Here is a 27,615-nt window from a genome sequence, read left to right as displayed (position 1 = left end):
CCTTCCAGGAGATTTATTCCCGGTTTTTAACCCAGGACAGGACGTGGGAAAAGGAAATCATGGATCTCTTCATGGTTTGGGAGCAGGAGCAGGATTTGGGGAGGCAGTTGGGATAATTTGGGATAAATCCCAGGAAATCCGAGGCTGTGGGATGTGGATGGCCGGCCGGGGGTTGAGGGGGGAATTTTTTATTCCAGGCAAGGAATTTTTGGTGTTTTTTAATTCAGGGAATCGGAGGGGGAGCGAGAAAAAGGGGGGGAAAGTCGGGAGAGAGGGAATGGGAAGAATGGAAGAGGGAGAGGGGGAAGGAAAGGAGGGGGAAGGAAAAGGAGATGAACAAACAAACAACAAAAATAAAAAATTCCCAAATCCACCCGAGCGGAGGCTCCAAAACAAATTAACGTTGCCACGGCAACCGGGGGTGTGTGGGCAGCTCCGAACGCACGGAATTAAAACCGGCGTCATGTTCAGCGCTTAATTAAACCCCGGCCCAGCGCTGCCTCCCCGGGACACCGGGAATTCGGGAATTCGGGAATTCGGGCCACCTCCGCACGGCCGGCGCCGGGAGCGGGGCTGGGAACGGGTCCCAAATTCCCGGCCTTGATTCCCAAACGCTCCGGGCTGTGGCTGGACCTCGACCCCCGGCCCCGTCCAGGCACAGGGAGGGGTTGGGAGCAGATCCAGGGGGGGGAAATTCCAAGGTTTTCCCCCCCTTCCCGCTTCCCATCTCTTGATGTTCTCCAGGAGTGACCGCGCGGGGTCACCCAGAGGCGCCCGGGGCCGCGGGGCCGGTGGAGACAGCGGAGCCCTTGTTCCTCCCCGGGATCATCCCGGGGCTGCGGGAGCCTCTGGAAAATGCCGCCTTTATGCCTCCAGGTCTGGGAATGGGGCCGGGAGAATTCCTGGAGCTGGGAGATCCAACCCCATTTGTCATCCCCGAGAGAAGCAGGGAGCAGGACACCAGTGACCGGTTCAGCGCCAGCCCGGGGGGGAATTCCCTCCTTGGGAGCACAGGGAAGGAATTTTCCACGCTGCCCCAGGGAGATCGGGATGCTCTGGGGTCGGATTCCAGCGGGATCCATCAGCTTGTCCATGCACGGGTTTGAAATCCTCGCTGGAGCCACCTGTGACTTCCCAGCTCCTGTTTAATCCTCCTTGACACCCCGGCTGCTGCTGCTGCTTCCGAAATGGAAATCCAGACAGGGAATCAGGGCCGGGATTCATTTCCCCCACCGAGCCTAATTAACAGATGCAAAGCTGCAGCGCTGGAGCGGGAGGCAGGGAGAATTCCCGAATGGCTCCGGAATAATTCAGGAAAAGGCTCCACGCAGGGCCTGCCCCGGCCATGACAGCGAAACCTCCCCGTGCAGAGGTTTGGGAGAGCTTCTCCCGCTTTTCCAGCCTTTTAAAAGGCGCCCAAATCCAAGGAACGGGAAGGCAGCGCCCCGGGATCGTGGGAGGTGTCCCTGGCCCTGGCAGGGGTGGGATGAGAGGAGCTTCAAGGTCTCTCCCACCCGGAGCGTTCCGTGATTCCGTGAATTCCTCTGCTGGAAAAGGCTGCCGGTTGTGCCCCCGCTCCCACTCCGGGGTAACGTCCCAGCTGGCAGGGAACTGCTGCCGGTGCATTCCAGGATTTCCTTTATTTAACCCCAGGAGCTTCTCCTCATCTTCGTGGATTTCCTCCCGAGGCCGAAGGTTAAATGGGAAAGCTTCCGTGGTTGTCGTTTTTCCTGGGTTTTTTTTTTTCCAAGGAGCCTCCATTTTACTGGAATTTACTGGGATTTAAACCTCCTCCACTGGGAGGTTTGGCCTGTCCTGCGAAGTCTTTGGGACAGAAAGGTCACAGGATCTTGGAATGCTTCAGGTTGGAAGGGATTTTTGGGATCAGCCAGTTCCAGCTCTGACACCTCCCGTTCTCCCGGATTATCCCAACCCGGCCACTCCCAGGGATCCAGGGGCAGCCACAGCTCCCCTGGGAATTCCAGCCCAGCCCCTCCCCACCCTCCCAGCCAGGAATTCCAGCCCAAAATCCCATTTAAATCTCTCCTTTCCCAGTGGGAAGCCATTCCCTGTGTCCTGTCCCTGCAGCCCTTTTCCAGCTCTCCTGGATCCCCTGGATGAAGCACCAGCCACGTTCTCCCTCCAATCCCAAAAAACTGCAAATCCTCCCATCCCTCTCCCACATTTTCACCCCTTTTCCTTGGATTTTCAGGACATGGAGCTGCCAGGAGAAACCCCAGAACACCAAGATCCCACAATCCAGAAGGAATTAATCCCAATTTTCCAGAAAATTCTTCCCCCTCCATGTTTGAGGCTCCCTCCTGACGTCTTCCCAGCCTTCTCCTCCAAGATCCGCTATTTTTAAAACCCTCCCTAAAACCCTTTTCCATCTATTTTTTCCTCCCTGCTCCCACCGCTTGGCATTTCCTCCGAGGAGCACGGGGACTTTTTAACTCTTCCAAAAACCTGGATCCAAAAAAAAAAAAGACTTCCTGGAATATTTCCCTTGGAAGGGCCCAGCTGGGATTTACAGCCCCGGGAACAGAGAGAAGGAATAAAAACACCTGGAGAGGCAAAAATTCCTTAAGGAGGGAAAAATTCCTTAAGGAGGGAAATATTCCTTAGGGAGCCAAAATTCAAAAATTAAAAAAAACCCCAAAATTCACCTCTGAGTGTTCCTGGCTGCTCCTGGGAATCTGGACATTTCCAGGAGGGAGAAACTTGGGAATTCATGTGGAATATTCCAGGAAATGCTTCACTCTCCAAAGAGTTAAATTTTGATTCCCCTTGGAATTGCTGATCCAAGGAATGGGAATGGAAGATTCCAGCCAGGAAATAGGGGAAAATCCTCATGGAATTCTCCATTGGAATTTGAGGATTCACAGGAATTTTGGTGCAGGATGGGAAGAGGCACCTCAAGATGACCCCAGGAACACAAAATACTCCTTCAAACTCCCCCAAAATTCCAAATTATCCCACAAAAAACCCCTCATTTCCCAGCAATTCCTCCTTGGAGCAAGCCCCGTGACATTCCCACTCCAGCTGATCCATCCTAAAAATCCCAAAATGTTTTTTTTTCCCCCAAACCCAACGTTCCAAGGACAGGAGGGCGATTCCAGGCTGGAATTCTGCAGCATTCAGCGGGATTTATCCTCTCCTTTATCCCAGGAAGGAAAAGCTCTCCCGGGAAAAGCTTGAATGGATTTTTTCCATTATTATTTTATGCCACATCCCGAAAAAAAAAAAAAAGAAAAAAATTGTGTTTTCAGCACTTTCTCCTATCAGGAAAGTAATTGAGTCCAAATGAAGAGGGAATTATCTCCAGAGTTAATTATCCATCCCGGCAGCCGGGGTTTTACATCCCAGCATTTTCCACTTCCACACAAAGCCCGGGAATTCTCCTCTCCTGTAATTAACGTGCTGGGAATGGGGTGGAAGAAGTGGAGGAAGCACCAGGGGATGGGGTTTGGGTGGAATTGTGGAGATTTTGGGAATCTGAGCAGAGAGGGGATAAGAACAGCGTTGGAATCGTCATTCCCGGAGGGAATATTGGAACAAAACCCATTCCCAGTGCTGGAATCACAATTCCTGGAGGAATTATTGGAACAAAACCCTTTTCCAGTGCTGCAATTGCCATTCGAAACCTGAAATTCTCACACATATAAATTCCCAAAATACCATGAAAAATCAGGAATGTGGCAGCTCCTTGGGAATATTTCCCTGTTGTCTCCTGCAGGAAAAAAAAGGCCAGGAATTGTTGAATTCCAACCCAAATCTTGGCATTCCTGCAGCTGAAGGAATTCCTGTTTTCCCCCCTGACTGGATATCAGGATTTTCATGAAATCTTGGATTTTGGGGCTGTTTCATTCCTTGGTTTGTTCTCCTTGGTTTATTTTGGGTTTGTTGGTTTTTTTTTTCCATTATAGACATCGTTAAAAAAAATAAATTTTCCAAGAATACATTTGGAAGTTGTTGTGGGAATCAGAAGAATTAAAAAAAAAAAAAAAGGAGAAGAAGAAGGAAAATAAAGGGAAAAAAAGGGAATTAAAAGCCACAGGATGGGTAGGGTTATGTATATGGGAATATCCATGTGTTATATGTATATAGGAAATAAAGGGGAGAGGGAAAATAGGGAATTCTGACCCTGGATGGGTCAAAATCCACTCCCAACCCAAATTCCAAATCCAAAAAAAACAAAAAGGAAAATGGAACCTCTCCCCCTGGAATGATTGGAAACATCAGCACAACCTCACACGTTTCACACCAGTTTCTTTTCCATTCTCCGAGGAAAAATCCCAACCAAAATCCCCCAAAAACCGACGGGAAGAGCTCCAGGAGTCCCCTCCAGGCGGCTCCGACGGCGCCTCCATCCTCCGGGATGTTCCCATGTGGAATCCTCGTTGTCCCCGTGGCCATCCCAGTGCAGAGAATCCTGAAATTCGCCTTTCCCAAAGCTTTTCTCCGACTCTTTTTTCCCCTCCCCGGCGCCGCTGGCAGCTCCAGACCCCCGTTCTGGGCCCATTCCAAGGAGTTTTCCCAGGAGCCGCTCCGGAAAACCGACCCGGAAAAGACCAAAAAACCAAAAAAAAAACAAATCGGGGGGAAAAACATAACAAGAAGCAGGAAGAAAACCACCAAAGTTTCCCAGCGTGGCAAAGCGTCCTCCTGGCCTCTCCAGAGCTCGGCATTCCCGGGATTTGGGAGCATTCCAGTCTCCGGCACGAGCGCGGTGCCGGCGGCGGTGGCGGCACTGGTGGCACTGGTGGCACTGGTGGCACTGAGCCGAGCGTCCCCGTCCCACCGGCTCCTTCCCGCCCCTCTATAGCCCCAGCGCCGGGATCAGGGCGGGAATGAGGAGCAGGATCCGGATCCCGCGGTGCCGACTGCTCCCCCCCTTGGGATCCGTGAAGGTTTTCTGGTCCGGCATCACATCCGTGGTCAGCTGGGCCTGGGAAGGAGCAACGGGAGCGGGATTTTAGGGAAAAGCATCCCAAAGGTGGGAAAAGCATCCCAAAGGTGGAAAACGCCTGCGGGGATGCCGTTCCCAAGGTGTTTGGGAAAGAATTCCCAGCCCCAGGGTGCCCCAAGTACCTCGGAGTAGCACAGGCTCTGCTCCTTGGACTGGTTGGGCTTCAGGCCTTGTTCCTGGCGGGAGAAATCGGGAATGGTTAGGGCAGGAATGTGCCCCTGGAGCTGGGAGGTTTGGGGTCCCGAATTTCCCTGTGGGAATCAGCTCGGAGCGAGGGATGGAGCACCGGGAGATTTGGGAAAGGCTCCTCCCATCTCCACAGGCGGCTCCGGGGCTTCTGTGGATCCTGCCTCACTCCCTGCTGGGAATCCTGCTGGGAATCCTGCCTGGAATCCTGCTGGGAATCCTGGGGCACCCCACCAGTCCCCATCCCGCTCCTCTGCACTCCTGGAACATCCCCAGTCCCATTTCCCTGCACTCCTAGAACACCCCCTGCCATTCCCAATCCCATTTCCCTCCCTTTCCTTTTCCACCTGCGGAGCAAAGCACGGATGCCCAAGCCCAGCGCTTGGCAAATCAACACAGATTTTCCAGATTTCCCCAAAAACCCCATGGAATTCCAGCTCCCAAACGAGGAGAAGTCACTCTCAGGAGTGAAGGGAGGGGGAAGACGGGCAGGGAATCGCTCCCTCCCCATTCCAGACCCCAACCAGCGCCCGGATCCTTCCAGCGCCCGGATGAGTCCCAGCAGGACATTTTCCCCATCCCATGGGATGTCCCACGCTCCCACCAGTGCTCCCAGTTCGGGGCCGCACCTGGAGGGAGGTGCAGGTGCTGATGACGCCGGCGTCGTAGGCCGTGTTGCTGTCGTTGACGTCGTCCGGCAGGGCCGGGCTCTTCTCCGCCTTGGGCAGCGCCGTCACGGCGGGGTTGGGATTTTTGGGAGCCACGCTGACATCGGTGCCATTCCCAAAAGCCTGGATGGCGTTTCCTGGGAGCGGGAGAGATTTAGGAAGGACGGGGGCGATGGAACCGGGTGAAAGGGGCGGGGCAGGGAAGCGCCTTACGGAGACAGGGATTTTCCGTGAAATCCCGCAGGAATTTCTCGCACTCCTCCTCCATATTCCCGCTGCCCTTGCAGGAGCACCAGGGCGAGATGGTGATGCTGGTGGTGCTGGCGTCCACGTAGTTGGGGGTGATGTCGAAGCCTGGCGAGGAGGAGGGAACGGGGTGAGATCCCAGCGGGAAAAGCCGAAATTCCCGATCCCGACCCCGGCACTCACCGATGAGCCCCGCGTAGGAGCCCAGGCACGCCTGGAAGTTGTCCCCGGGACAGCTGGTCAGGGACTGGAAGGTGGCCTGGCAGTTGGCGTGGAAATCGGCCAGCCGGGATCTGGAGAGGAGGGAAAAGTGGGAAAAGAACGGAATTTCAGCGCTGCTTCCATCCCATTCCACAGCCAGAGGGAATTTTTAAATGGAACAAAAGCGCCCCATTCCCAACGTCCCCACACGGGCTGTGAAATTCCAGAGGGGTTCAGGCTCCCCAGCTGGGGTATCCAAGGGCTCCCAAGAGGAGGCGGGATCCTGGGAATGGCCGTGCTCATCCTCGCCTCAGATCCTGACAAACAGCAGCGACACATCCGGAATCTCCCGGGGAAGGGATGGACCCGGGCTGGGTTTGAGGGGCTGGGGATGGGGAAGGAGAAGGAGCTCGGGATGAAGCAGAAATTCCAGGGATTCTGCAGCTCTGTGGTGGTGAGGCAAGGAGGAAACTTTCTCCCTCTCCTTCTTCTGGAAATAAAACTCCCCCATCCCGAGAGCGTCGTTTCCGTGTTTATTTTCCTTCCTTGTGACTCAGCCCATGGAAAGGCTGGAGAGGCTCTGGGGGCTCCCATCCCGCTCCCATTCCTGGGGCAGATCCTCAGCTCCTGGAATGGGATCTGCCCTGCACAAAGCTCAAAAAAGCTTTTCCAGGTTTTTTTTTGTTTGTCTTTGGAGAGTATGCTCCACTCTCCCTGCAGCCAAACCTCGGCTCCGGGGTGGGAATGGCAGAAATCCAAAACCCTGCTCCTTCCCCGGCCTCTCCGCGGGAGAGGAATAAAACTTTCCGACAGCATTTCCCTCTCTTCCCAAATCCGAGGCGAAGGGACGTCAATCCCCGCAGGAAGCGCGGCGACTTCGGCGCGAGCGCCAGGAAAATTTGTCACCGCTGCTCCCCGAGGCTCCGCTCCCGGCCCGGAGCATCCTCCGAGGCAAATGTTATTCCTTTCATAATCCATGAGGATGCAGCTGGGAAATCCTTCAGGAGCAGCCAGGCCAGATGTCACTCTCCCCGTCGGACGCCTTTGGAAGCTGCTGGACGGGATCCGCCGCCAGGGATAAAAGCTCGGCCCCGGCGGGTTTTGGCTCGTGAGGGCTCCGAAGAAATGAAAAATAGGGAAGGGAGAAGGAGCCAAGTCCATCTGAGCGGGGACGAGGAGGAATCGGTGCCAAAGTGCTGCTGGCAGCTGGAGGAGGCAGGTGGGGATGGCCTGGAAAAGTTGGGAAGAGCTGGGCTGGCTCTGGATGAGGGATGGGGGAGGAGGATTTTCCTAAGAGTTACCCCCCAAAAAAAACCCCAAAGGAGTGGAAAAGGGATTAAAACAATTAATTCTGGATATCCACTCGGCTCTCCCACCCCAAACCTGCTCCAAGGGCTGCATTCCCAATCAGGGCCTTCCAAACTGCTCCTCTTGGATTGCTGGAGGAGAATCCCAGGAAAGGCAGCGCCGGGATCCCGAGGTTCAACAATCCCCGCTCCCAAATCCAGGCACTTCCCAAGGACCTGCATCCCTGCAGGGCACCTGGACTTCAATATCCCGAATTTGGGAGGCATTTGAATTCCATGCCTGTACTCCCTGTGCAAAAATCCCAAATTTAAGGGGTTCTGTGCACCTGTACCTTTATCCCAAGTGCATAAATCCCAAATCTAAGGGGCTTTGTGCATTCCTAGGCATGCACCTGGTGCAGATAGCCCAAATTTAGGGGACATTTTGTACCTGTACATTTATCCCAGGTGCATAAATCCCAAATTTAGGGGACATTTGGTACCTGTGAATATATCCCAGGTGCATAAATCCCAAATTTAAGGCATTTTTTTGTACCTGTAAATATATCTCAGGTGCATAAATCCCAAATTTAGGGGATTTTTACTCCTGTCCTCCCACCCCCAGCGCTCATATCCCAAATTTAGGAGGCTTCAAGCATCCCTACAGAGATCACCTGCCTCCAGCTCCAATCCCATTCCCGCTTTTCCTGCAGGAATTCAGCAGCACAAAACCCTCACCGGCTCTGGCATTAAAATTCACCAAACACGGAGGTTTTGGGGTGGGTTTTTTGGTGATTTTTAAGCGCTTAATTGAGTGTTAATTACTCCCATCCCCCCAGCCGCGGTGAGAACTCAGCGCGCCTCCAATCCAGCAGCATCCTGAATATTTCATGGAAAAGACGCCGGGATTCCTCCAGAGCTGGATTTTTTTTTTTTTTTTTTTTCACGGGCAATTTGCGGGGACTGAGGGAATTTTTTTAAAAAAAAAAGCTGGGAAAAATCCGCTCCCGCCCTCCTGCCGAGCTGGGGATGCTCAGGAAGCTGCGACAACACGGAAAAAACTCGGCGAGACAAGAAAATCCCGCTGGGCATGGCCCTCCCAGCATCCCCGTCCTGCTGGAGAGGGATTCTTTTGAAGCTGGGAGATGCTGAGATTCAAAAAAATTCCCCTCAAACGCTCCCAGGTAAATTCAAAGAGTCCCAGGGAGCTGGAGGAAAGAGGGAAGCTGGAATAAAACTCGGCTTTTGTGGATGACCCGCTGCCAAATCGGGCAGGGGGTTCACGGGGGAGGGAGGAAGGATCAAGGGATGGATTTGTTTTATCCGGGAGAGGCTGTCTGGGGAAGGAGTCGCCTGTTCTGGGCTGAGCTGCGGGAGGTTCGAGGGGAAAAGGGAATTTTTTTCGTCGTTCTGAGGCTCTTGGCCTAAATTCTGGGAGGAATTTCCTCATGGAAAAAAAACAAAAGGGGGTCAGGCTTTGGAAGGGGCTGCCCGGGGGGGGTTTGGAGTCACCATCCCTGGAGGTGTCCAAGGAACACCTGGAAACCCCTGGAGGTGTCCAAGGAACACCTGGAGTATCCAGGAAATGCCTGGAAGTAACCAGAGAACCCCTGGAGGTGTCCAAGGAACACCTGGAGGTGCCCAGGGATCCCCTGGAGGTGCCCGAGGATCCCCTGGAGGTGCCCAGGGATCCCCTGGAGGTGACACTCAGAGCCCTTGGGACAAGGTGGGGGGATCAGAGGTTGGGCTCTGATCCTGGAGGACTTTCCCAACCTCTGGAATTCCTGCTCCTCGCTCAGGGCCATGGACATGGCAGGGAAAAGCCAAACCCACCCCAAATCTACCCCAAACCCACCACAGACCCACCCCAAACCCACCCCAAACACTCAAACCCACCCCAAACCCACCGCAAACCCACCGCAAACCCATCGCAAGCCCACCCAAACCCCAAATCCACCGCAAACCCACCCCAAACCAGCAGAGAAATCCCCAGAGCAGAGGAAACCCAGCAAGAGGGAAAATAATCAGGGCAGAACCCAGGGCAACCTCGGAGTGGGGAGTTCCTAATTAACAATTCCCTTCTCCACGCACATTTCGGGGTTCCTAATTAACAATTCCCTTCTCCCCGCGCATTCCAGGCCGCCCCATTTTGATCCAGCTCCTCACAGGCCATTTTGGGGTGGATTTTTGGGGTGGATTTTTTGGGGTGGATTTTCTGGGGTGGATTTTTGGGGTGGATTTTTTGGGGTGGATTTTCTGGGGTGGATTTTTGGGGTGGATTTTTTGGGGTGGATTTTTTGGGGTAGATTTTTTGGGGTGGATTTTTTGGGGTGGATTTTTTGGGGTGGATTTTTTGGGGTGGATTTTTTCAATCCCCGGCCCTGCAGCTCCCCGGGAAGGGCAGGACCAAGCGCAGGCATCGCTTGGTTTTAATCGCGGGCCCGTTCTGTCCCATTGAGCCGCTAACTGAGCCCAACAGGAGATTGTGTTTACACAAGCAAAGCCCGGCTCAAGACAGACTCGCTGTCACATTAAGTCAATACTTGGGAAGCCTCTCGAGTTAATTATTCAGCGAGAATTGATTGATTCTCGTGGTGAGAGCCCGGCGAGCCCGCAGGGAGCCGAGCCCTCCGCCAGCCGCCTCCTCATGCGGGGGAACCCCCCCGGTGCTGCCCCTCCGCTTCCCAAATCCACCAGATTTGGGGATTTGGGGGGATTTTTCCCAGATTTCCCAATCCCAGCGCGGGTTTGGAGGCTCCTCCGTGCCCTGTCCCCTCCGAACCCCAACTCTGCCGGTTCCCATTAAACCCAGGAGAAATTTTCCTTGCTCTTTCCTCCTTCCCTGCTCTTTCCTCTTTCCCTGCTCCTTCCCTTCCCCGGTTGCCTCCACATGTGAGGGACCCCCCGGTGCTGCCCTTCTGCTTCCCAAATCCACCAGATTCGGGGATTTTTCCCAGATTTCCCAATCCCAAACAGGGTTTGGAGGTTCCTCCACCGCGCTGGGAGCAGCGGGGCGGCTCCTCCACGCTCTGTCCCCTCCGAACCCGCGCTCCTCCAGCTCCCGCCAAATCCAGGAGCGATTTTTCCCTGCTCCTGGTAAATCCAGGAGCGATTTTTCCCTGCTCCCTCTCCCTCCTCGACAGGCTCTCATCACGGGGACTAATGGGAAGGCCGAGCTGCCGTTTATCAAGGGAACATCCATCTCCATCCCCATCCCCGTCTCCATCCCCATCCCCGTCCCCATCCCGGCCGGGCTCCCGGCTTTGGTGCTCCATCAATTCCCGGCCAGCCTGGAACCTGTCCCCTTCTTCCTGAGCCAGAGCTGTGGCCCAACCCCGGCCAAAATCCTCCTGGCACAAATATCTGGGATGTGGATTTTATCCTGACCCTCCATGGATTTAAACACACCAAAAACTGGGATGAAAATCAGGGAAATGACCCAACATTCCCACTTGGGATGCTCCAACCCCAGCCAAAATCCTCCTGGCACAAATATCCAGTAAAAGAGAAGCATCCTAGACCCCCTATGAATTTAAACACACCAAAATGTAGGATGGAAATCAGGGAAATGACCCAACAGCTCCACTTGGGATCGATAAAGAAGTCCAGGGATTTTTAAAAAATGGATATATTAAAAAAATTAATCAAATAATGGATGCATTAAAAAATGAGGGAAATGACCCAACATCCCCACTTGGGATGCTCCAACCCCAGCCAAAATCCTCCTGGCACAAATATCCTTGGAGGTTGAGCATTCCTGACCCCCCCATGGATTTAAACACACCAAAACCTGGGATGGAAATCAAGGGAATGACCCAACATTCCCACTTTGGAGGCCAAGGAGCTCCAGCCAGTGGAGGCTGGGAATTTCTCGGGCACCGGCGCCACTGGAGCGTGTAAGAGCAGATTATTTGTGTTCCCGACTTGCTGATGCAAGATGAAAAATGCAGCGAGCTGCAGCTGCTGAAATCAGCTCTTTCCTGGCCGTGCCTTCCCTTTCCCCTTCGCTGAGGTTTGCGCTTCGCCAAAGGTTTTTGTGCTCCGCGAGCTAAAACCTGTCCCTGGCAATCAGCAGTGAAATCCCGCGAGTTCGTCAGGATCCTGCCGGGAGGGGAGGGATGGGAAGGGATGGGAAGGGATGGGAAAGGGATGGGAAAGGGCTGGGAAAGGGATGGGAAAGGGCTGGGAAAGGGCTGGGAAAGGGCTGGGAAAGGGCTGGGAAAGGGCTGGGAAAGGGCTGGGAAAGGGCTGGGAAAGGGCTGGGAAAGGGATGGGAAAGGGATGGGAAAGGGATGGGAAAGGGATGGGAAAGGGATGGGAAAGGGATGGGAAAGGGATGGGAAAGGGATGGGAAAGGGATGGGAAAGGGATGGGAAAGGGATGGGAAAGGGATGGGAAAGGGCTGGGAAAGGCTGGGAAAGGCTGGGAAAGGGTGGAAAAGGGTGGGAAGGGCTGGGAAAGGGCTGGGGAAAGCTGGGAAAAAAATGGGAAAAAAATGGGGGGAAAATGGGGAAAAATGGGGAACAAAATGGGAAAAGCTTCCCAAGCTGAAAGAAGCTGGGAGAAGCTGGGAAGAGCTTCCTGAGCTGAGAAAACCTGGGAAAACCTGGAACAACCTGGGAAAAGCTGGGAAAAGCTTCCCGAGCCTCACAAAGAGCTGCACAAATCACGGCTCAATTGCTCCCGGAGTCCTGGGGCAGCTCCCGTGGGATCTGGAGCCGGGTCAAGCCGCTGAATCAATCCAAGCCGCTGGAATGGATTTTCATGGAGCAGAAAAAGCCGGGATTCCAGCCCAGGAGAAGGCGGATCCCACGCTCCAAAGGCCCTGTCCCCTCACCGGGATCTGAGTCCTTGAGGGGACACAGGAGGGACATCCCGGACCCTCCGTGCCTTCCTGGGAATGTCCTCCCCAGTGGTTAAAGCCCTCCTGCATCCAGAACATTCCGCATCCAGAGCCGTTCCCGGCAGGATGCAGCAGCTTCCCGGTGACCTTTGTGACCGAGAGGACGGGGCTGGTGTCCAAGCCCGGCTGGAAAACAGCACGGGGAGCCAGGAAAAGCTCTGGAAGGGCTGTTTTCCATGCTGGAATGTTCCTTTGACCTCTCCTCCGGTTCTTTTTAGGGGTGGGAGTCTCATCTGACAGGAGCAGCAGCCCCTGGATCAATCTCCATGCGGGAAAAACCCCTCTGGAAAATCCCACCCTGGCAGAGAGGGTTTTCCCTCATCAGGCTTTGAGCCAGGAGGGTTAATTAATTACCCTGGCAGGTTAATTACTCTGGCAGGGGAATTATCTCATCTCTGTCACCTCCGGCCCTGGGAGCACTTGGGATCTGCTCCGGCTCCGGTGCCCTCGCCAGGCCCCGTCGGATCGGGAGGAGCCTCAGGCTGGGATGTCGGATTGAGGAACTCGTGGAAAATGGGAAATCCCACGGCACTGCCTTGTCCTCAGGATCAGGGACACCGAGGAGTTTTGGGTGGATGAACTCATGGATAATGGGAAATCCCAGTTTTCCTTGTCCTCTGGGATCAGGGGACACGGAGGGGTCTCCTGTCCCACCATTCCCAGCTGGAGATGCCAGAGGGGGGCAGATTGGATGGGATTTTCTCCTGAAAACCCAGATCCGAGGAGCGCATCCCTGCCCCATCCCAAAGGAAAAAAACCCTGAGGTTACAGCAAAACTCTGCAGCAAAACCAACACAAACAAATCCAGATCTGGGCATTTTCCAGAGCCCCCATCCAGCTTCTCCCACGCCTCTCCCAAACCCCCTCATTCCCACCTTGGAGCGAACACTCCCAGCAGCTGCCGCCCCTTCCCCGTTTTCTGCTGCCCCTCCCTGCGTGGGGATTCCATTCCCCGCAGGAATCACAGCCCATGGTCCTGCTGCCTCCCCGGCTCTCCCAGCCCGGTTCTCCCTCCCGGAGCAGCGCCCGCCTCGGCGCTGATGGAGAGGAGCTGCCATTCCCGGCTATCTTTTATTCATGGACACCGGCTCCTCGGATTACTTTTTGATAAAAAGCCGCATTCCCGCGTTTCCAGCGGCTCCGCTCGCGGCCCGAGGAGGAGCCGGGGCTCGCATTCATTTCCCCGGTGAGCGCCGGGAATCTCCATCACCTTGATGGGAGAAGGATCCCGCTCCCGGCAGGATGCGGCTCCCGAGGGGGCGGGAGGGGCCGCGCCCCCCGTGACTGATGGGATTCATCAGGAGCAGCAGCCTCGGCTGCCGGCTCGGCGCTTCCCAAGGCGGGAACGGTGGGAATTCGGCGGCAGGGAAGGGTTGGGGGATGCGGATCCAGCCGGGATTGGGGATCTAGATCCAGCCGGGTTTGGGGGATGCGGATCCAGCCGGGTTTGGGGGATGCGGATCCAGCCGGGTTTGGGGGATGCGGATCCAGACGGGATTGGGGGATGCGGCTCCGGCCGGGTTTGGGGGATACGGATCCGGCCGGGATTGGGGGATGCGGATCCGGCCAGGATTGGGGGATGCGGATCCGGCCGGGTTTGGGACAGGCGGATCCGGCTCCCTGTCCTGGGATCAGCCCTGTGGGTCTGCCCAGGGCGTGGGCCTGGGGCTGCTGCCCGAGAAAACCCGGGGAAAACAGAGCCAGGGGGTGACACCGATGCTGGGGGGTGACACTGATGGCCAGGGAGGTGGCACCAATGCCATGGTGGTGACACCAATGCCAGGAGGGTGACACTGATGCCAGGAGGGTGACACCAATGCCAAGAAGATGGCACTGATACCAAGGAGGTGACATCAGTGCCAGGGAGGTGACACCAAGGCCAAGGTGGTGACACCAAAGCCAGGGTGGTGATACCAATGCCAGGGTGGTGACACCCATGGCAGTGACACCAACGCCAAGGAGGTGACAGCAAGGCCAGGGTGGTGACACCCATGGCAGTGACACCAACGCCAAGGAGGTGACAGCAAGGCCAGGGTGGTGACACCAATGCCAGGGAGGTGCCACCAAGCCCCGCCCCATGCCACAGCCCCCCCTTTACCTGCACAGGTGATCCGTCCGGCAGGCGCCGCGCAGGTCCAGGCAGTTGGGCTTGTCCTTGTCCTCGTAGGAGCAGGAGGGGACGATGGTCTGGCGGCGGCGCTCGGCGCACGCCGGGTCCTTGCAGGAGCAGAAGAGCAGGCGGAAGGTGAACTCGCCGGGCACGCGGTCGAAGAACTGGCGCAGGGCCTTGTGGCACTTGCGGCGGCTGCAGGGCTCGGTGGCCGACAGCTCCCGGCTGCAGGTGGAGATGTAGGCCGAGCGCAGGCGCTTGCAGTTGTCGTTGAGGTTGCAGGCCTTGGCCGCGTCCAGGCAGTGGTTGCTCTTGGAGGCGGTGGCCGGGTCCATTCCTGCCCGGGGACACGCGGGGACAGCGGTCAGGATGGAGGGGGAGGGCGGGGGTCACGGTGGGGAGGTGCCCTCGAAGGTGGGAGACGGTGTGGGGGATGGGAAGGTGGGGTTGGGGTGGGGGAGATGCCCTTGGGCCTGGGAGACGCCCTCAAACTGGGGAGATCCAGCCCTCAAACTGGGGAGATCCAGCCCTCGAGCTGGGGAGATCCAGCCCTCAGAGCTGGGGAGATCCAGCCCTCAAACTGGGGAGATCCAGCCCTCAGAGCTGGGGAGATCCAGCCCTCAGAGCTGGGGAGATCCAGCCCTCAAACTGGGGAGATCCAGCCCTCAGAGCTGGGGAGATCCAGCCCTCAGAGCTGGGGAGATCCAGCCCTCAAACTGGGGAGATCCAGCCCTCAAACTGGGGAGATCCAGCCCTCAGAGCTGGGATGGATGGTTTGGATTTTCTCCAGAGGATGGACACAGCTCAAGGGGAAAAAGGAGGTGAAAGAGGTGGGGAAAAAGAAGGATTTAGGTGGGAAAAGGGGACTGAAAATGTGGGGAAAAGGAAGATTTAGGTGGGGAAAAAGGGGATTAAAGAGGTGAGAAAAAGGGGATTGGAGAGGTGAGGAAAAGGGGACTGAAGGGATGAGGGATGCCGGGGTCTCTTTACCTCCCCTGATTTCGGGGGTGCCCTGATCCCTCCCCACACCCCGGCTCGCCCCGGCCGCCAGCCCTGGAAGTGGCGAGCGGGTCCCCAGCGCCCAGCCGGGATTTTGGGGTGCCCCAGCCCGTTGTGTCCCCCTCAGGAGCGCCGCTCCTGCCCTGCCCGAGCCCCGCACGGCCCCGGCCGCGTTTTAATGGAGCGGCGGCTTTGGAAGCGCCGCGCTCCCGGGAGCTCATTAATAACGCACGAACATGAAAATTTCATGAGCAGGGACGGGAACGGGGCCCGAGGAGCGCGGACGGGGCTGGGGCCACCAGCTGTCCCCTCCGGGTGTCCCCACGGGGGACAGGGGACAGGAGGGGGATGGGGAAGCGCCACCGGGGGGGGGAGGGGGTGGGGGTTGATGCCCACCCAGGCTTGGGTGCGGTGCCCGCGGGGAGAATTCCCAGTTGGAATTCTGCTCCCCCGGGCCGGGATTTCCTCGGGGTGCGGCGGGATGAGCATCCCGGGCTGCTCCCGCGGCGTGGGGAGGGCGCTGCGCTGGCTCCGCGCCTTTTACGCGCGGGTTACGCGCAGGTTACTCGCGGGTTGCGCAGCCCCTGCGATCCCTCCGCTCCCAATTATCCCTCCAGGCAATTAACGGCTCCTGCTCCGGGAGCTGCTCGGGGCTGGATGTCCCCGGGAGGGGACAGGGGAGGGGTGGCAGCGGCAGCAGCGAGGCCACCGCGGTGTCACCGCCCCGTCCCGGGCGCACCAGGAGCCCGCGCCCCCCTTCCCGCACCCCCAAATCCCAGCCAGGCTCTCCCTGCGCCTCCCGCTCCTCCTTCCCGGATAAACCGAGCCTAATCCCCGCTCCAGACTTCCCGGCAGCTCCGGCCCTTTCCTGACGCCGCTGTAATCCCAAAAAGGTGGGGGGGAGACGGGAGGGGGCGGCGGCTTCATCCCCAAAAAAACCCCTGAGCCAAGCTCGGGGGAAAATTCACCTGGAAAATTCTCCTGGAAAATTCACCCGGAAAATTCTCCTGGAAAATCCAGGCCGGGGGGTGGCAGTGGCGACAACTCCAGGGCCACAGCCACGCTCAGAGTGTCCCCAGGAGGGCACTGGGGGTGTCCCCGAGGTGTGGGGACAGCGGGACCCCCCCAAAATCCCTCGCCCTGGGGGGTTTGGGGGGAGGAAGAGCGAGGAGAGGCCGAAGCAGAGCTGAGCTGGTTTGGGAAGGGGTGAGGGGCACCGAGGGTTGTCATGGAAAGGGGGGGACAGCAGAGCCACCGGGATGGCGGCGGAATTTGGGATCCCCGGAGGATCTGGGATGCTGGGAATGCTCCAGGGGACACCGGGAATGCTCCAGAGGACACCGGGAATGTTCCAGAGGACACCGGGAATGTTCCAGGGGACACCGGGATGCTCCAAAGAGACACTCGGATGTTTCTAAGGGTTCCAAGGGGCTCAGAGATGTTCCAAGGGACACCGGGAATGCTCCAAAGGGTCACAAGGGGCTCAGGGATGTTCCAAGGGACATTGGGATGCTCCAAGGGGACATTGGGATGCTCCAAGGGGACACCAGGATGCTCCAAGGTCTCGGCCTCCCTCTCCCAGCAGCTTCCCAGAGCTCGGCTCCAGCTGCTGCCCCAGGGAGGGGACAGCAGGCGGGGTCCCCCCCGAGGGTCCCCGACCCCCCAGGACACAGAGAATCCCTTGGGAATGGATTCCCGGGGGCTGCACCCGCTGGAGCCAGCGCTGCGATGGTGCCTCCCCCTCCTGCCCACCCCGAAACTGGGGACAACACAAATTAAGGGAATTCCGGGAATTTTTCAGCTTTTCCAGCAATTTTATATCAACCCAGACCGGAGGCAGCTGGGGCCAGGAGGTAAAATCCAAAATCCCATCCTGGGATGATCCAAAATAGAAAGAATCCACCCTGAAAGGCATCAAACCCCCCAAGGGATGCTCGGGACCCCAAAATTTGGGGGAAACAGAAGGGAAGGAGAGGCTGGAGGAGCAAAGGACGAGGCCCAGGGGGGGAAGGAGGATTTCCCTGGCTGGGAGCAGCTCTGTGCTCACAGGCAGGAGATAAAACACGGCGCTTTTATTACCTGAGAAAATTGAAGCGAGTCTGAATATATCAGAGAGACGAGAGGTGACCGGCTCGTACGGGGAGGCTTCATAAAACTCCTCTCCTTCCGTGGGAGGAAAGGCAGCAAGAAAAAGGGAGAAAAAAGTGAATTAAAGCCGGTGGTGAATAATCTCAGCCGGCTCCAGGTGCAGGCACAACCCCTGGTTCTGGGGAGGGAAAAGCAAAATGATTCTCAAGGGCTGGAATGAAAGGGAAATGGGATTTGGGGGTGGTTTGGGGGATTTGGGCTGTTTGGGAGGTCAGGGCTGGGTCCTGGGGCAGAGGCGGCGTTCCAGAGGATTCCAGGAGCTGGGACTGGGAAGGGTCCATGGGGATGGAGGCTGAGCTCAGGGCTGGAAGTTTTGGAGTCCACACTCAGCTCTGGGTTCTTTTATTGCTCCAAAACCCCCTAAAAACCTAAAAAAACCCCTAAAAACCTAAAAAAACCCCTAAAAACCTTAAAACCCCCTAAAAACCTAAAACCCGACCCCACTGTAGGGAGGTTTTCCACCCCATTCAGCTTTTCCTGCGGAATTCGGGAATCGCTTGGAAAACCCAGGGTGGAAAACGAGGCGGGGAGCGAAGCTGGAGGGACCCAGCGACATTCCCGGGAAATTTGGGAGGGAAAGACCCCCCGGGATGTCCCCTTGTGTCCCCGCTGCTCTCAGGGCCGCGGGATTTGGGGACAACGCCCCGAGGGTCGCTCCTGATCCTCACCGGGACTGGGAACGGGATCCCAACCCCGCTCCCGCAGTTCCCTCTCCCCTTTCCCGCTTTATTCCAGCGCAGCCCGGGAAGCTCCCGCTCCATCCATAAATAATTCACCGCCCGCTTGACTCCTGCTGCTTGCCAGGGAAATTACCGAGCATTAAAAGGGCGCTGGACCTGCCTGGAGCCGCAATTAACCCCCAGGAACGAGGCCGGAGCCTCCCTGGCAGCGGGGAGAGCTCGGATCCCGCGGCCCCAGCGCTGGATCGGAGCGGGGAACCCCAAAATTTCCCCGAAAAGCCCCAAATTCGGGCTCCTCGCTGCTTGTGAAAGGATGGCCGCAAAGCTTCCAGCCCTCCTCAATCGCTGCTCCTCCAATTCCCAGCCCCATTCCCGAAAAACCCCGGGAAGCTGCTCAGTGGCGGCTGCTAATGAGAGGAGAAAACAATTAAGGAGTAATTCCTGCTCGGGGCCGGGGCTTGGGGCTGGGCTGACCCAGATTTGGAGGGAATTTCACCCAGGGGGGCCGTGGGCTCAGGTACGGCTCCCCCACATCCTCTGGAGCAGTTTTTCCACCCTCTGGAGCAGTTTTTCCACCCTCTGGAGCAGTTTTTCCACCCTCAGGTCCAATTTCCTCATCCTCAGGTCCAGATTTCCCATCCTTGGCCTCATCTTTCCCACAGAATTCCAGAATTCCCAGCCAGCTTTGGGCTGGAAAGGGGCTTAAAATTCTCCTCCCAACCCCCCTCCCACGGGCAGGGATCTCTTCTGCCCGTCCTGGTGATTTTGGCACAAACTGAGGAAGATTTGGGGATTTCCCAGTGCTGAGTCTGAGGTGTCCATCTGAATTTTGTGAGGTTTTCATCTAAACTTCCTGGGGTTCCCATTTCTCCTTCCTGGGGTTTTTATCTGAATTTCCTGGCCTGCTCACCTGCCCTGCCTGAGCTGCTCGACCACCCCCACCCCATTTCTCCCATTTCCCCAGCTCACCCAAACCCCTCTCCCCATCCCCATCACCCCCAGGCTGATCCATTGGGGATCCTCATTGGGTGCTCCATTTGAGGACCCCCCTTCCCAATCCCCACCAACCCCAGGAGGATCCATTGGGGATCCCCATCATCCCCAGGGGTCTCCATTTGGGATTCCTCTCCCTTTCCCCATCCCCACCACTCCCAGGGCTCCCATTGGGGATCCCTCTCCATCTCCCCATCCTCATCTCCCCAGGCTCTCCCTTTGGGATCCCTCTTCCTTCTCTCATCCCTGCCACACCCAGGGCGCTCCATTGGGGATCCCCATCCCTCTCCCCATCCCCGCCACCCCCAGGGCTCTCCACTGAGGACCCCTCTGCCTCTCCCCATCCCCATCTCCCCAAGGTGCTCCATTTGAGATTCCTCTCCCTCTCCCCATCCCTGCTGCCCCCAGGGCGCTCTACTGGGAATCCTCATCCCTCTCCCATCCCCATCTCCCCAAGGTGCTCCATTTGGGATTCCTCTCCTTCTCTCCACCCCCGCCGCCCCCTTTCTCCCCATCCCCTCCGTACCTTCCGTCAGCCCCATGTGGATGCTCCAGTAGATCTGCAGGCACTGCAGCTCCCTCCTCATGCCCCTCTTGCAGCGGCAGTGGTACAGGGCGCTCTCCTGCAGCACCTCCAGCGCGGCCTGGCACTCCCTGTTGGCCAGCAGGGTGTTCCTGTCGCGCCCGGCCAGGCACTGCCGCAGGGTGCGGTAGCGGGAGCTGCAGCTGGGCTCGCCCGCGCACAGCTCGTTGGCTCGCACGCAGTCCACGGGCGCTCGCCAGCCCGGCGGGGCCGGGGCCAGCCCCGGCGGAGAGGGCGGCCCGGCCAGCGAGCGCAGGAACTCGTCTGGGCAGGGGGAGGAGAGAGAGGGAGGGAGGGAGGGAGAGAGGGAGAGAGGAGGGCACAGGTGAGGGGTGGAGGTGAGCAGAGCACCCTGAGAGCATCTTCAGAGCACCCTCAGAGCACCTTCCCCTCCTGGAGCACCCTGAGAACACCCTGAGAGCACCCTCAGAGCACCCTGAGAACACCCTGAGAGCACCCTCAGAGCACCCTGAGAACACCCTGAGAGCACCCTCAGAGCACCCTGAGAACACCCTGAGAGCGCCCTCAGAGCACCCTGACAGCACCCTGAGAGCTCCCTCAGAGCACCCTCCCCTCCTGGAGTGCCCTGAGAGCACCCTCAGAGATCCCTCAGAGCGCCCTCAGAGCTCCCTCAGAGCATCCTCCCCTCCTGGAACACCTTCCTTAAAGGTCGAACTGAAAGATGGGAAACGGAGGTTGCAGAAACGGAAGGAATTTCCCCCACGGGAGGGGCTGGGATGGAATTCCCAGAGGAGCCGAGGCTGCCTCATCCCCGGGAGTGCCCAAGGCCACCCCGGAGAAACCTGGGAATGTGGAAGGTGTCCCTGCCCGCGAGATCCTCCAACCACGGAACGCTTTGGGTGTGAAGGGACCTGAAACCCCCCCTGCCACGGGCAGGGCCACCTTCCCCACCCCGGGCTGCTCCAACCTCGTCCAGGAACTCCCAGGGCTGTCCCTGGAGCCCGGGGCAGCTGCGATCCCCTCTGGGCTGGGGAGGTGCGGGGTTAACTCGTGTTCTCTGTCCCATCCCAACAAATCCGGAGCCGCGGGGAGCTCCGAGCCCGGCCCGGCTCCCCGCACACGCCGCTCCCGGGGCCGGGTTTGGCCGCTCGGCGTCCTCAGCCCCGTCACGGGATTTTTAGGGCGTCTGAGTCACGGCTTTGGAAGCGCTCGGCCTCGGCAGGGCCGCGGGGCTGCTGCAGCTCCGGGCAGGCTCTGCCCTCCGGGAGGGCACGGGGCCAGCGCGGCCGGCTCCTGTCACTGTCCCCTCCTGTCCCTGTGTCCCCTTCTGTCCCTGTCCCCTCCTGTCCCTGTGTCCCCTCCTGGCCCTCTGTCCCCTCGATCCCACAGCTCTCCCACCATTCCCATCCTCTCCCCAAAATAGATCCCTGCTAAATCCAGCCCAGTAAAGCCTGGCTTGTCCCCTCCCAGGGGAATTGGGGACAGGCGGTGCCAGTGTCGCTGTCACTGCTGCCTCCCTGCTGCACCCTGCAGCTTCCAGGGAAAGCCCTGGAGCGGGCAGAAATGGGGATGGCAGGACCGGGAGGGGACCCTGGGCTGCCCCGGGGCGTGACGGGGAGGGGACCCCGCTCTGTGCCCGCCCCGGTGCCCCCCGAGGGTGGCGGGCGGGGGTGACCCCCAGGGAGCCGCATTCCCGTCCCCTCCCGCCTGGCACCGCCTCGGCCACGCTGGCAGGGGGACAGTGACACCTACAGGAGTGCCACCAGGGCCACCCGTGTGTCCCCCCCAGCGGGCGGGGCTGGGGCCCTGCCACCCCCGGGGCTGGACACGCGTCTCTTCCTGCTGTGTGCCACGGGCCTGGGTGACACTGGAGCAGGTGACACTGGAGTAGGTGGCACTGGAGTGGGTGACACTGGAGCGGGTCGGTGGCACTGGACACTGGAGCAGGTGGCACTGGACACTGGAGCAGGTTGGTGGCACTGGACACTGGAGCAGGTTGGTGGCACTGGAGCAGGTTGGTGGCCCTGGCCAGCTCTGCCCATTTTGGCTGCCAGGGGGCTCTGAAGAGGGACAGGGTCAGGGTGGGCAGTGCCCCAGTGGGGACACCTCGGCTGGCTGTGGTCACTCCAAGGAACAGATCCCACGGATCCCACAGATCTCACGGATCCCATGGATCCCGGTGTTCAGCCAACGTCCCCGCTGCATTCCCAGATGTCTGGAGGATGTCCAGGAGCCCCCACATCCATAGTAGATCCAGTCTGGAGTGGCAGATTCCCCTCAGGAGAGCCAGGCCTGGCTGGCAGGGTTATATTGGTTATATTGGTTGTACTGGTTATATTGGTTATATTGATTGTTATATTGGTTGTATTGGTTGTATTCCACATGGGAGGCAGGCGGGATCCACGGAGGAGAAACAGGGACCGCCAAAGGCTGATCCTGGTGCCGGGAATGCCGGAGCCTCGGGTGGTGCCTTGGGACTCTGCACCTTCACACGCCAGGAAATCCCACCCTGAGGCATCCAGCTGGGAAAACCTGATCCTGCTGCAGCCACAGGGAAACTGCTCCAGGGCATTGGAGACATTCCAGAGCTCCACAGGGCATGGAGAGCTATTCCAGAATTCCATGGACAGGATGAGTTATTCCAGACCCCACGGGGCATGGAGAGCTATTCCAGAATTCCGTGGACACGGCGAGTTATTCCAGAGCTCCATGGACATGGAGAGCCATTCCAGATCTCCACTGGCTGTGGGAAGCCATCCCACAGCTCCACCAGACACGGAGATCCATCCCTCAGCTCTGCTGGGCGTGGAGAGCCATTCCAGAATTCCATGGGCGTGGAGAGCCATTCCAGAATTCCATAGGCGTGGAGAGCCTTCCCACAGCTCCGCTGGACACGGAAAACCATTCCAGAGCTCCACCAGGCATGGAGAGCTATTCCACAGATCCGCTGGGTGTGAAGAACCATTCCAGAGCTCTGTTGGGCTTGGGGAACCATTCCAGAACTCCCCTGGATGTGGAGAACCATTCCAGAGCTCTGTTCCAGAGCTCCCCACATTCCATCCTCTCGCAGCTCAGCTCCAGCCGTGCCTGCCCCAAGCCCGCACTGCTCCAGAAGCCTCTTCCCAAGAAATTCCCTCCTGTAGCCTCAATCCTGTATCCAGGGGCAGGCCAGGGCCGCATCCTTGCCCTGAGCCAAAGGACACCCTGGAATATCCCTGGAACATCCTCAGCAGCACATCCTGGTCTGGCCGGGTGGGGATCCAGAATAAATCCAGCAGCAAGGCTGAGGTGTGGGGGTGAGCTGGCCCCCATCCTCCTGGATTTTGCCTTTTTTTCCACCTTTTTCCCGCGGTTTTGCAGGGAACGGGGTCCTGCCAGCACCGGGAGCATCCCGGAGCATCCGGCACCACCGGGGCCGGGAGCGCGGGCAGATCCCGGGGCCGGGCTCACCCCGAGGGGCAGCGGGGGCAGGCACAGCCCCCTGTGAGCCCCCAAACCCCGCAGGAACCAGCCCAGGCTCGGCGCTTTTCCCGCAGCCCCCCGCTCCTCCCGGCTCCGCGTCCCCACTCCAGGGGGGTTTGGATGGAGGGGGAAGATGAGGAGGGGGATTTTCTACCCCCCAAAAACCCCTCCGGGCAGATCCGCCCTCCCCGAACTCCCATGGAACATCCGCAGAGAATTCCCGGCTCATCCTCGGCTCATCCTGGGGCTGCCGGAGCACAGCCAGGGTTTGCAGGGCTGCACAAGGCGCTGCCCCCTTTTCCTGCCGCTCCCGCGGCTGCTCCCGGCTCCAGCAGCCTCTTCCCGAGCTCTAATCCGCGCTCTCCCGCTCCGCTCCTGCCGGAGACCTTCGCACGCCCGGCGGCTTCAGAGGGAAGCGTTTCTGCTCGCCAGGATCGCTCCGGAGCACGCAGCTTCCCGGGATTTTCTGCCTTCCCGGGATTTTCTGCCTTCCCGGGAATGATCCCAGATCGGAGCTGGATGTTCCCTGCTCCAGGAGCCTCACGCGAGGCCACGCCGTCGGCACCCCATCCCTAAATTTGGGGTGCAGCGTCCCTGCTCGGGGTCCAGCCTCGCCCTGCACCCACAGAACCACGGGGACACCCGGGAATGGGGGGGACACCCGGGAATGGGCGGGGGACACCCGGGAATGGGGGGGACTCCGGGTCCTGCCTCGATGCCAGCCCCGCTGTGAGGGCGGTTGGGCCCTGGGTTGGATGCCTGGGGTGGGGCACCCCTGTCCCCCCTTGGAGGTCCCTGCGCCCCAAACCTCTCCAGGAGCCACCCAGCTGTGCCTGGACATCCAGCTGTGCCCCCAGCCAGGCTGGAGCGCCCTTCCCCCCCTCGGCACGGGGGTGTCCCCACTCGTGTCCCCACCCCGCCCCCCTTTCTGTCTGCCCGAGAGCACCGCCCGAGCCCCCCGACCCCTCCGGGCAGGGGCTCCCCCAGCCCAGGGCTCGGTCCCCGCCCGCTCAGGCCTCTGTCGCCCCCTCCCCAAAGGCTTGGGGGGGTCCCCACCCCCCCGGGCACCCCCTGCCCGGCTCGGGGGGCGTTGGGAGCAGGGCAGAGCCCGCGCCCCCCGTTCCAGCCGGGAGCCCCCCCAGCCCCGCGTCCCTCTGGAGCGAGGCTGTGCCAACCTTCAAATCTCCCTCAGAGGCCGCCCGGCCCTGCCGCCTGTCCCTGTCCCTGTCGCTGTCCCCGAGCCCAGGCCGGCTCCGCGAAGTTCTCCGGGCGCTGCAGCGAGCGGGGATCACACCCCGGGCACCCGCGGGATGCGGGAGAGCCGGAAACGGCACCGGGAGCGCGACACGCCCGAGCCGCGGAGGGAGGGCGAAAACCCGAACATTGCCCGTTTCCTTCCCTTTTCACCCCAAACCCCGCGCGGGCTGAGGGCGCTCCCCTTTCCAGCGGCTCCTTCCAGGGGGGCTGAGCTGGGAACGGGAGCTCCGAGCCGAGCCCCCGCGGCTCCCCGCGCTGCCACCCGAGCCCCGAGCCCAACTTTGCCAGGCGAGGCTCCGCGCCCGATCCCAACCTCTGGAATGGCGCGGGAGCGGGAGCAGCCAGGCTGGAGGGGGCTGGGAGGGGGAGAAGGGGAGAGATCTCCCCCGAAACGCGAACCCGCGCCGGTTCTCCAAGGGGAGCGGGCACGGGAGACGGGCAGGGCTGGGCTGCGGGGAGATCCTGCCCGCTCCGGCCCCTCGGGGGCGGCTGGGGCTGTGTCCCCTTGTCTCCCTTGTCCCCCGTGTCCCCCTCCCCGTTTCAAGTTGACGGGGAATAGGAAATGAAGTTAAAGCCGTGGCCGTGCCCCTCTGCTGCCGCAGCGCCCGTGCCGGCTCGGCGGGGCTCGCCCGCCGCCCCAGCCCCCGCAGCCCCTCGCCCCGGGGAGGAGGGGACGCGCCACCTCGGCCAGGCGACAGCCGCCACCCCCCCGGCACCCCCGCTGTGGCCACTCACCTACGAAGAGGACGATGCAGAAGGCGTTTGCCAAGATCATGGTAGGAAATCCACGCGCTCCTCCACGTGTGCGAAAAAAGAATATATATTAAAAATCAGGCAAAAAAAAATTAAAAAACGGGGGGTTGCGATTGAAAAAAAAAAAAAAAAAGGATAATTCCCAAGGCGGTCAGGTAGATCCCAGATCCGGAGGGCTGGAAGGGAGGCGAAGGGAAGGGAAGGGAGGGAGGGGGTGTGCTCCGCCCGGCCGGAGCCGGGTCCTCAGCCGCTCGCCGCCTCCCGCATCCCCGCCGGGCTCCGCTGCGCGCTCCGGGCTCGGCGGCTCCGCCGGGCTCCCGCCGGCTTCTGCCGAGCTCCGGCTGCCGGGGAGGGGGCGCGGCGAGGGGCGGCCGCGCTCCGCCGAGCCCCGGAGAAGGGGCAGAGCCGGCGGGGCCGCCGTCCCCTCCCCGGCCCTGCCCCCGCCCGCCCCTCCGCCGGGGCCGCCCTTCCGCCCGGGGCGGGGGTCGGGGGGGCTCCGTGCGGACCCCGCGGCTCCCCGTCCTCGTCATGGTCTGTCCCCATCTCCCGATCCGCCTCTCCCGGCCGGGATGCACCTGCCTGTGCCCTCCGGGGACCCCCGGGGCTGCCGCAGAGCCGAAGGAGAGACCCTCGCCCTCCCCAAAATCCGCCCCCGGGGCCCCCGCGTTCCGTCCGAGGGGACGGGGGGAGGGTGCTCGGGGGTGGCACAGGGGACACCCGGGGGTGGCACAGGGGACACTCGGGGGGGCCACAGGGACAAGGCGCCGCCTCCCTGGAAGGGTGACAACCACGGGAATGGGAAAGGGGGACACCCTGGGGTAGGAAAGGGTCCCTGGATGGGGCATGACCTTGGGAATGGGGATGCTCTGGCGATGGCAGAGGGGCACCAGGGACAAGGTGCCACGTCCCTGGATGGGTGACAGCCATGGCAACGGGAGAGGGGAGCCCGTGGGGCTGCAGGGGCACAGGGACAGGGCGACACCCAGTGCCAGGGCGACCCCACCCAAATGTTGGTGGCATTTTTGGCCTCCTGTGGGTTTTTTTGACCCACTGTGGGTTTTTTGGGGGGAGGCTACACTCGCATATGACACACCCCCAGCCAAGGGAACCCAAAATTCCCGTCGGACACTCCCTGTTCATCCTTCCCAGCATCCAACCCCTCTGCCCTACACCGGGAATGGGAACAGGGGCGCGGTGCGGCCTTCCTGGCCTCCTCCTCCTCCCCCAGCCCCAGTGGGCTGCCAGGACCTCTCACCCCTCTCTCTGTCCCTGACTGGGGACAATTTGGGGTCCCCAGGGGTGCCCTGGGGCTCTCCCGTTCCCGAGCTGGCAGTGAGTGCCCAGGACAGTTTTCCTTTGCCCAGCTGGCGCTGGGTCCCTGCTCGGGGTGTTCTGCTTGTCCCTCACACCCGGATTTCCCTGGAGTGCCATTCCCGGGTCACAGATCCCGCTGCTCCCCCTCCCCTCCGATGGGATCCCAGCACCAGGAGCTGCTTCAGGCCATGCCCAGGGCCCTCTGCCGCTTCCTCAGGAGGGCGAATTCCTGCTCATTCCCTGCCTGGATCCCGGGATAAATCCTGCCTGGATCCATGGTTAAATCCTGCCTGGACCCCGGGATAAATCCTGCCTAGATCCCGGGATAAATCCTGCCTGGATCCCGGGATAAATCCTGCCTGGATCCCGGGATAAATCCTGCCTGAGCCCTTGGACAAATCCTGCATGGAGCCCGTGGACAAATCCTGCCTGGATCCAGGGGTAACACCTGCCTGGATGCCTGGATAAATCTTGTCTGGATCCCTGGATAACTCCCTCCTGAATCCTTGGATCAATCCCGCCTGGATCCTGGATCACTCCTCTCTCCGTGGCACCCGGGAGCCGGGAAAGGATTCCCGGAGCAGGGATCCGCTCTCGCTCCTCTCCCGTCCCCTCGGCCTCTCCCCTGTCCGGCCGGCCCGGGCCCGGGCCGGTGCCAGAGGGAAGCGCAGCCACCCCCAGGGTGGCACCTCGGGGGTTTTGTCCCCCCAGCTGCTCCTTGAGGCTCAGGGGAGTTTTATCCCCCTGGATTTTATTCCCTCCGCCCCCGCCCCGGAGCCTGCTGGGGGTGGGAACCACCCCTCTAATTACCTGAGCCCATTAATTAGCTCGGCCCGTGAGGCAGGGGTGGGATTGGGGCTGCGCATCCCGCGGGGCTGATCCCGCAGCATTCCCAG

At 59.7% G+C, this 27,615-nt stretch overlaps 1 protein-coding gene across 1 annotated transcript; it reads right to left on the bottom strand.

Annotated features, from left to right (window-relative positions):
- Positions 1–1,735: 1,735 nt before the first annotated feature.
- GFRA2 (GDNF family receptor alpha 2) lies at positions 1,736–25,910 on the bottom strand. The gene is made up of 9 exons (XM_063420110.1): positions 25,388–25,910; positions 19,916–20,236; positions 17,648–17,731; positions 14,558–14,906; positions 6,253–6,362; positions 6,037–6,177; positions 5,785–5,960; positions 5,092–5,145; positions 1,736–4,948 (listed from the first exon to the last, which is right to left on the bottom strand). The coding sequence occupies exons 1-9, from the start codon at positions 25,425–25,427 to the stop codon at positions 4,820–4,822; spliced, it is 1,404 nt and encodes a 467-aa protein (XP_063276180.1). The 5' UTR covers positions 25,428–25,910; the 3' UTR covers positions 1,736–4,819.
- Between the last annotated feature and the right edge of the window lie 1,705 nt (positions 25,911–27,615).

The sequence above is a fragment of the Prinia subflava genome, chromosome 29 (assembly GCF_021018805.1).
Source record: "Prinia subflava isolate CZ2003 ecotype Zambia chromosome 29, Cam_Psub_1.2, whole genome shotgun sequence".
In the NCBI taxonomy this organism is placed as follows: Eukaryota; Metazoa; Chordata; class Aves; order Passeriformes; family Cisticolidae; genus Prinia; species Prinia subflava.
Note: the sequence above shows the minus strand (reverse complement) of the source record. Positions and strands in the feature narration are given on the sequence as shown.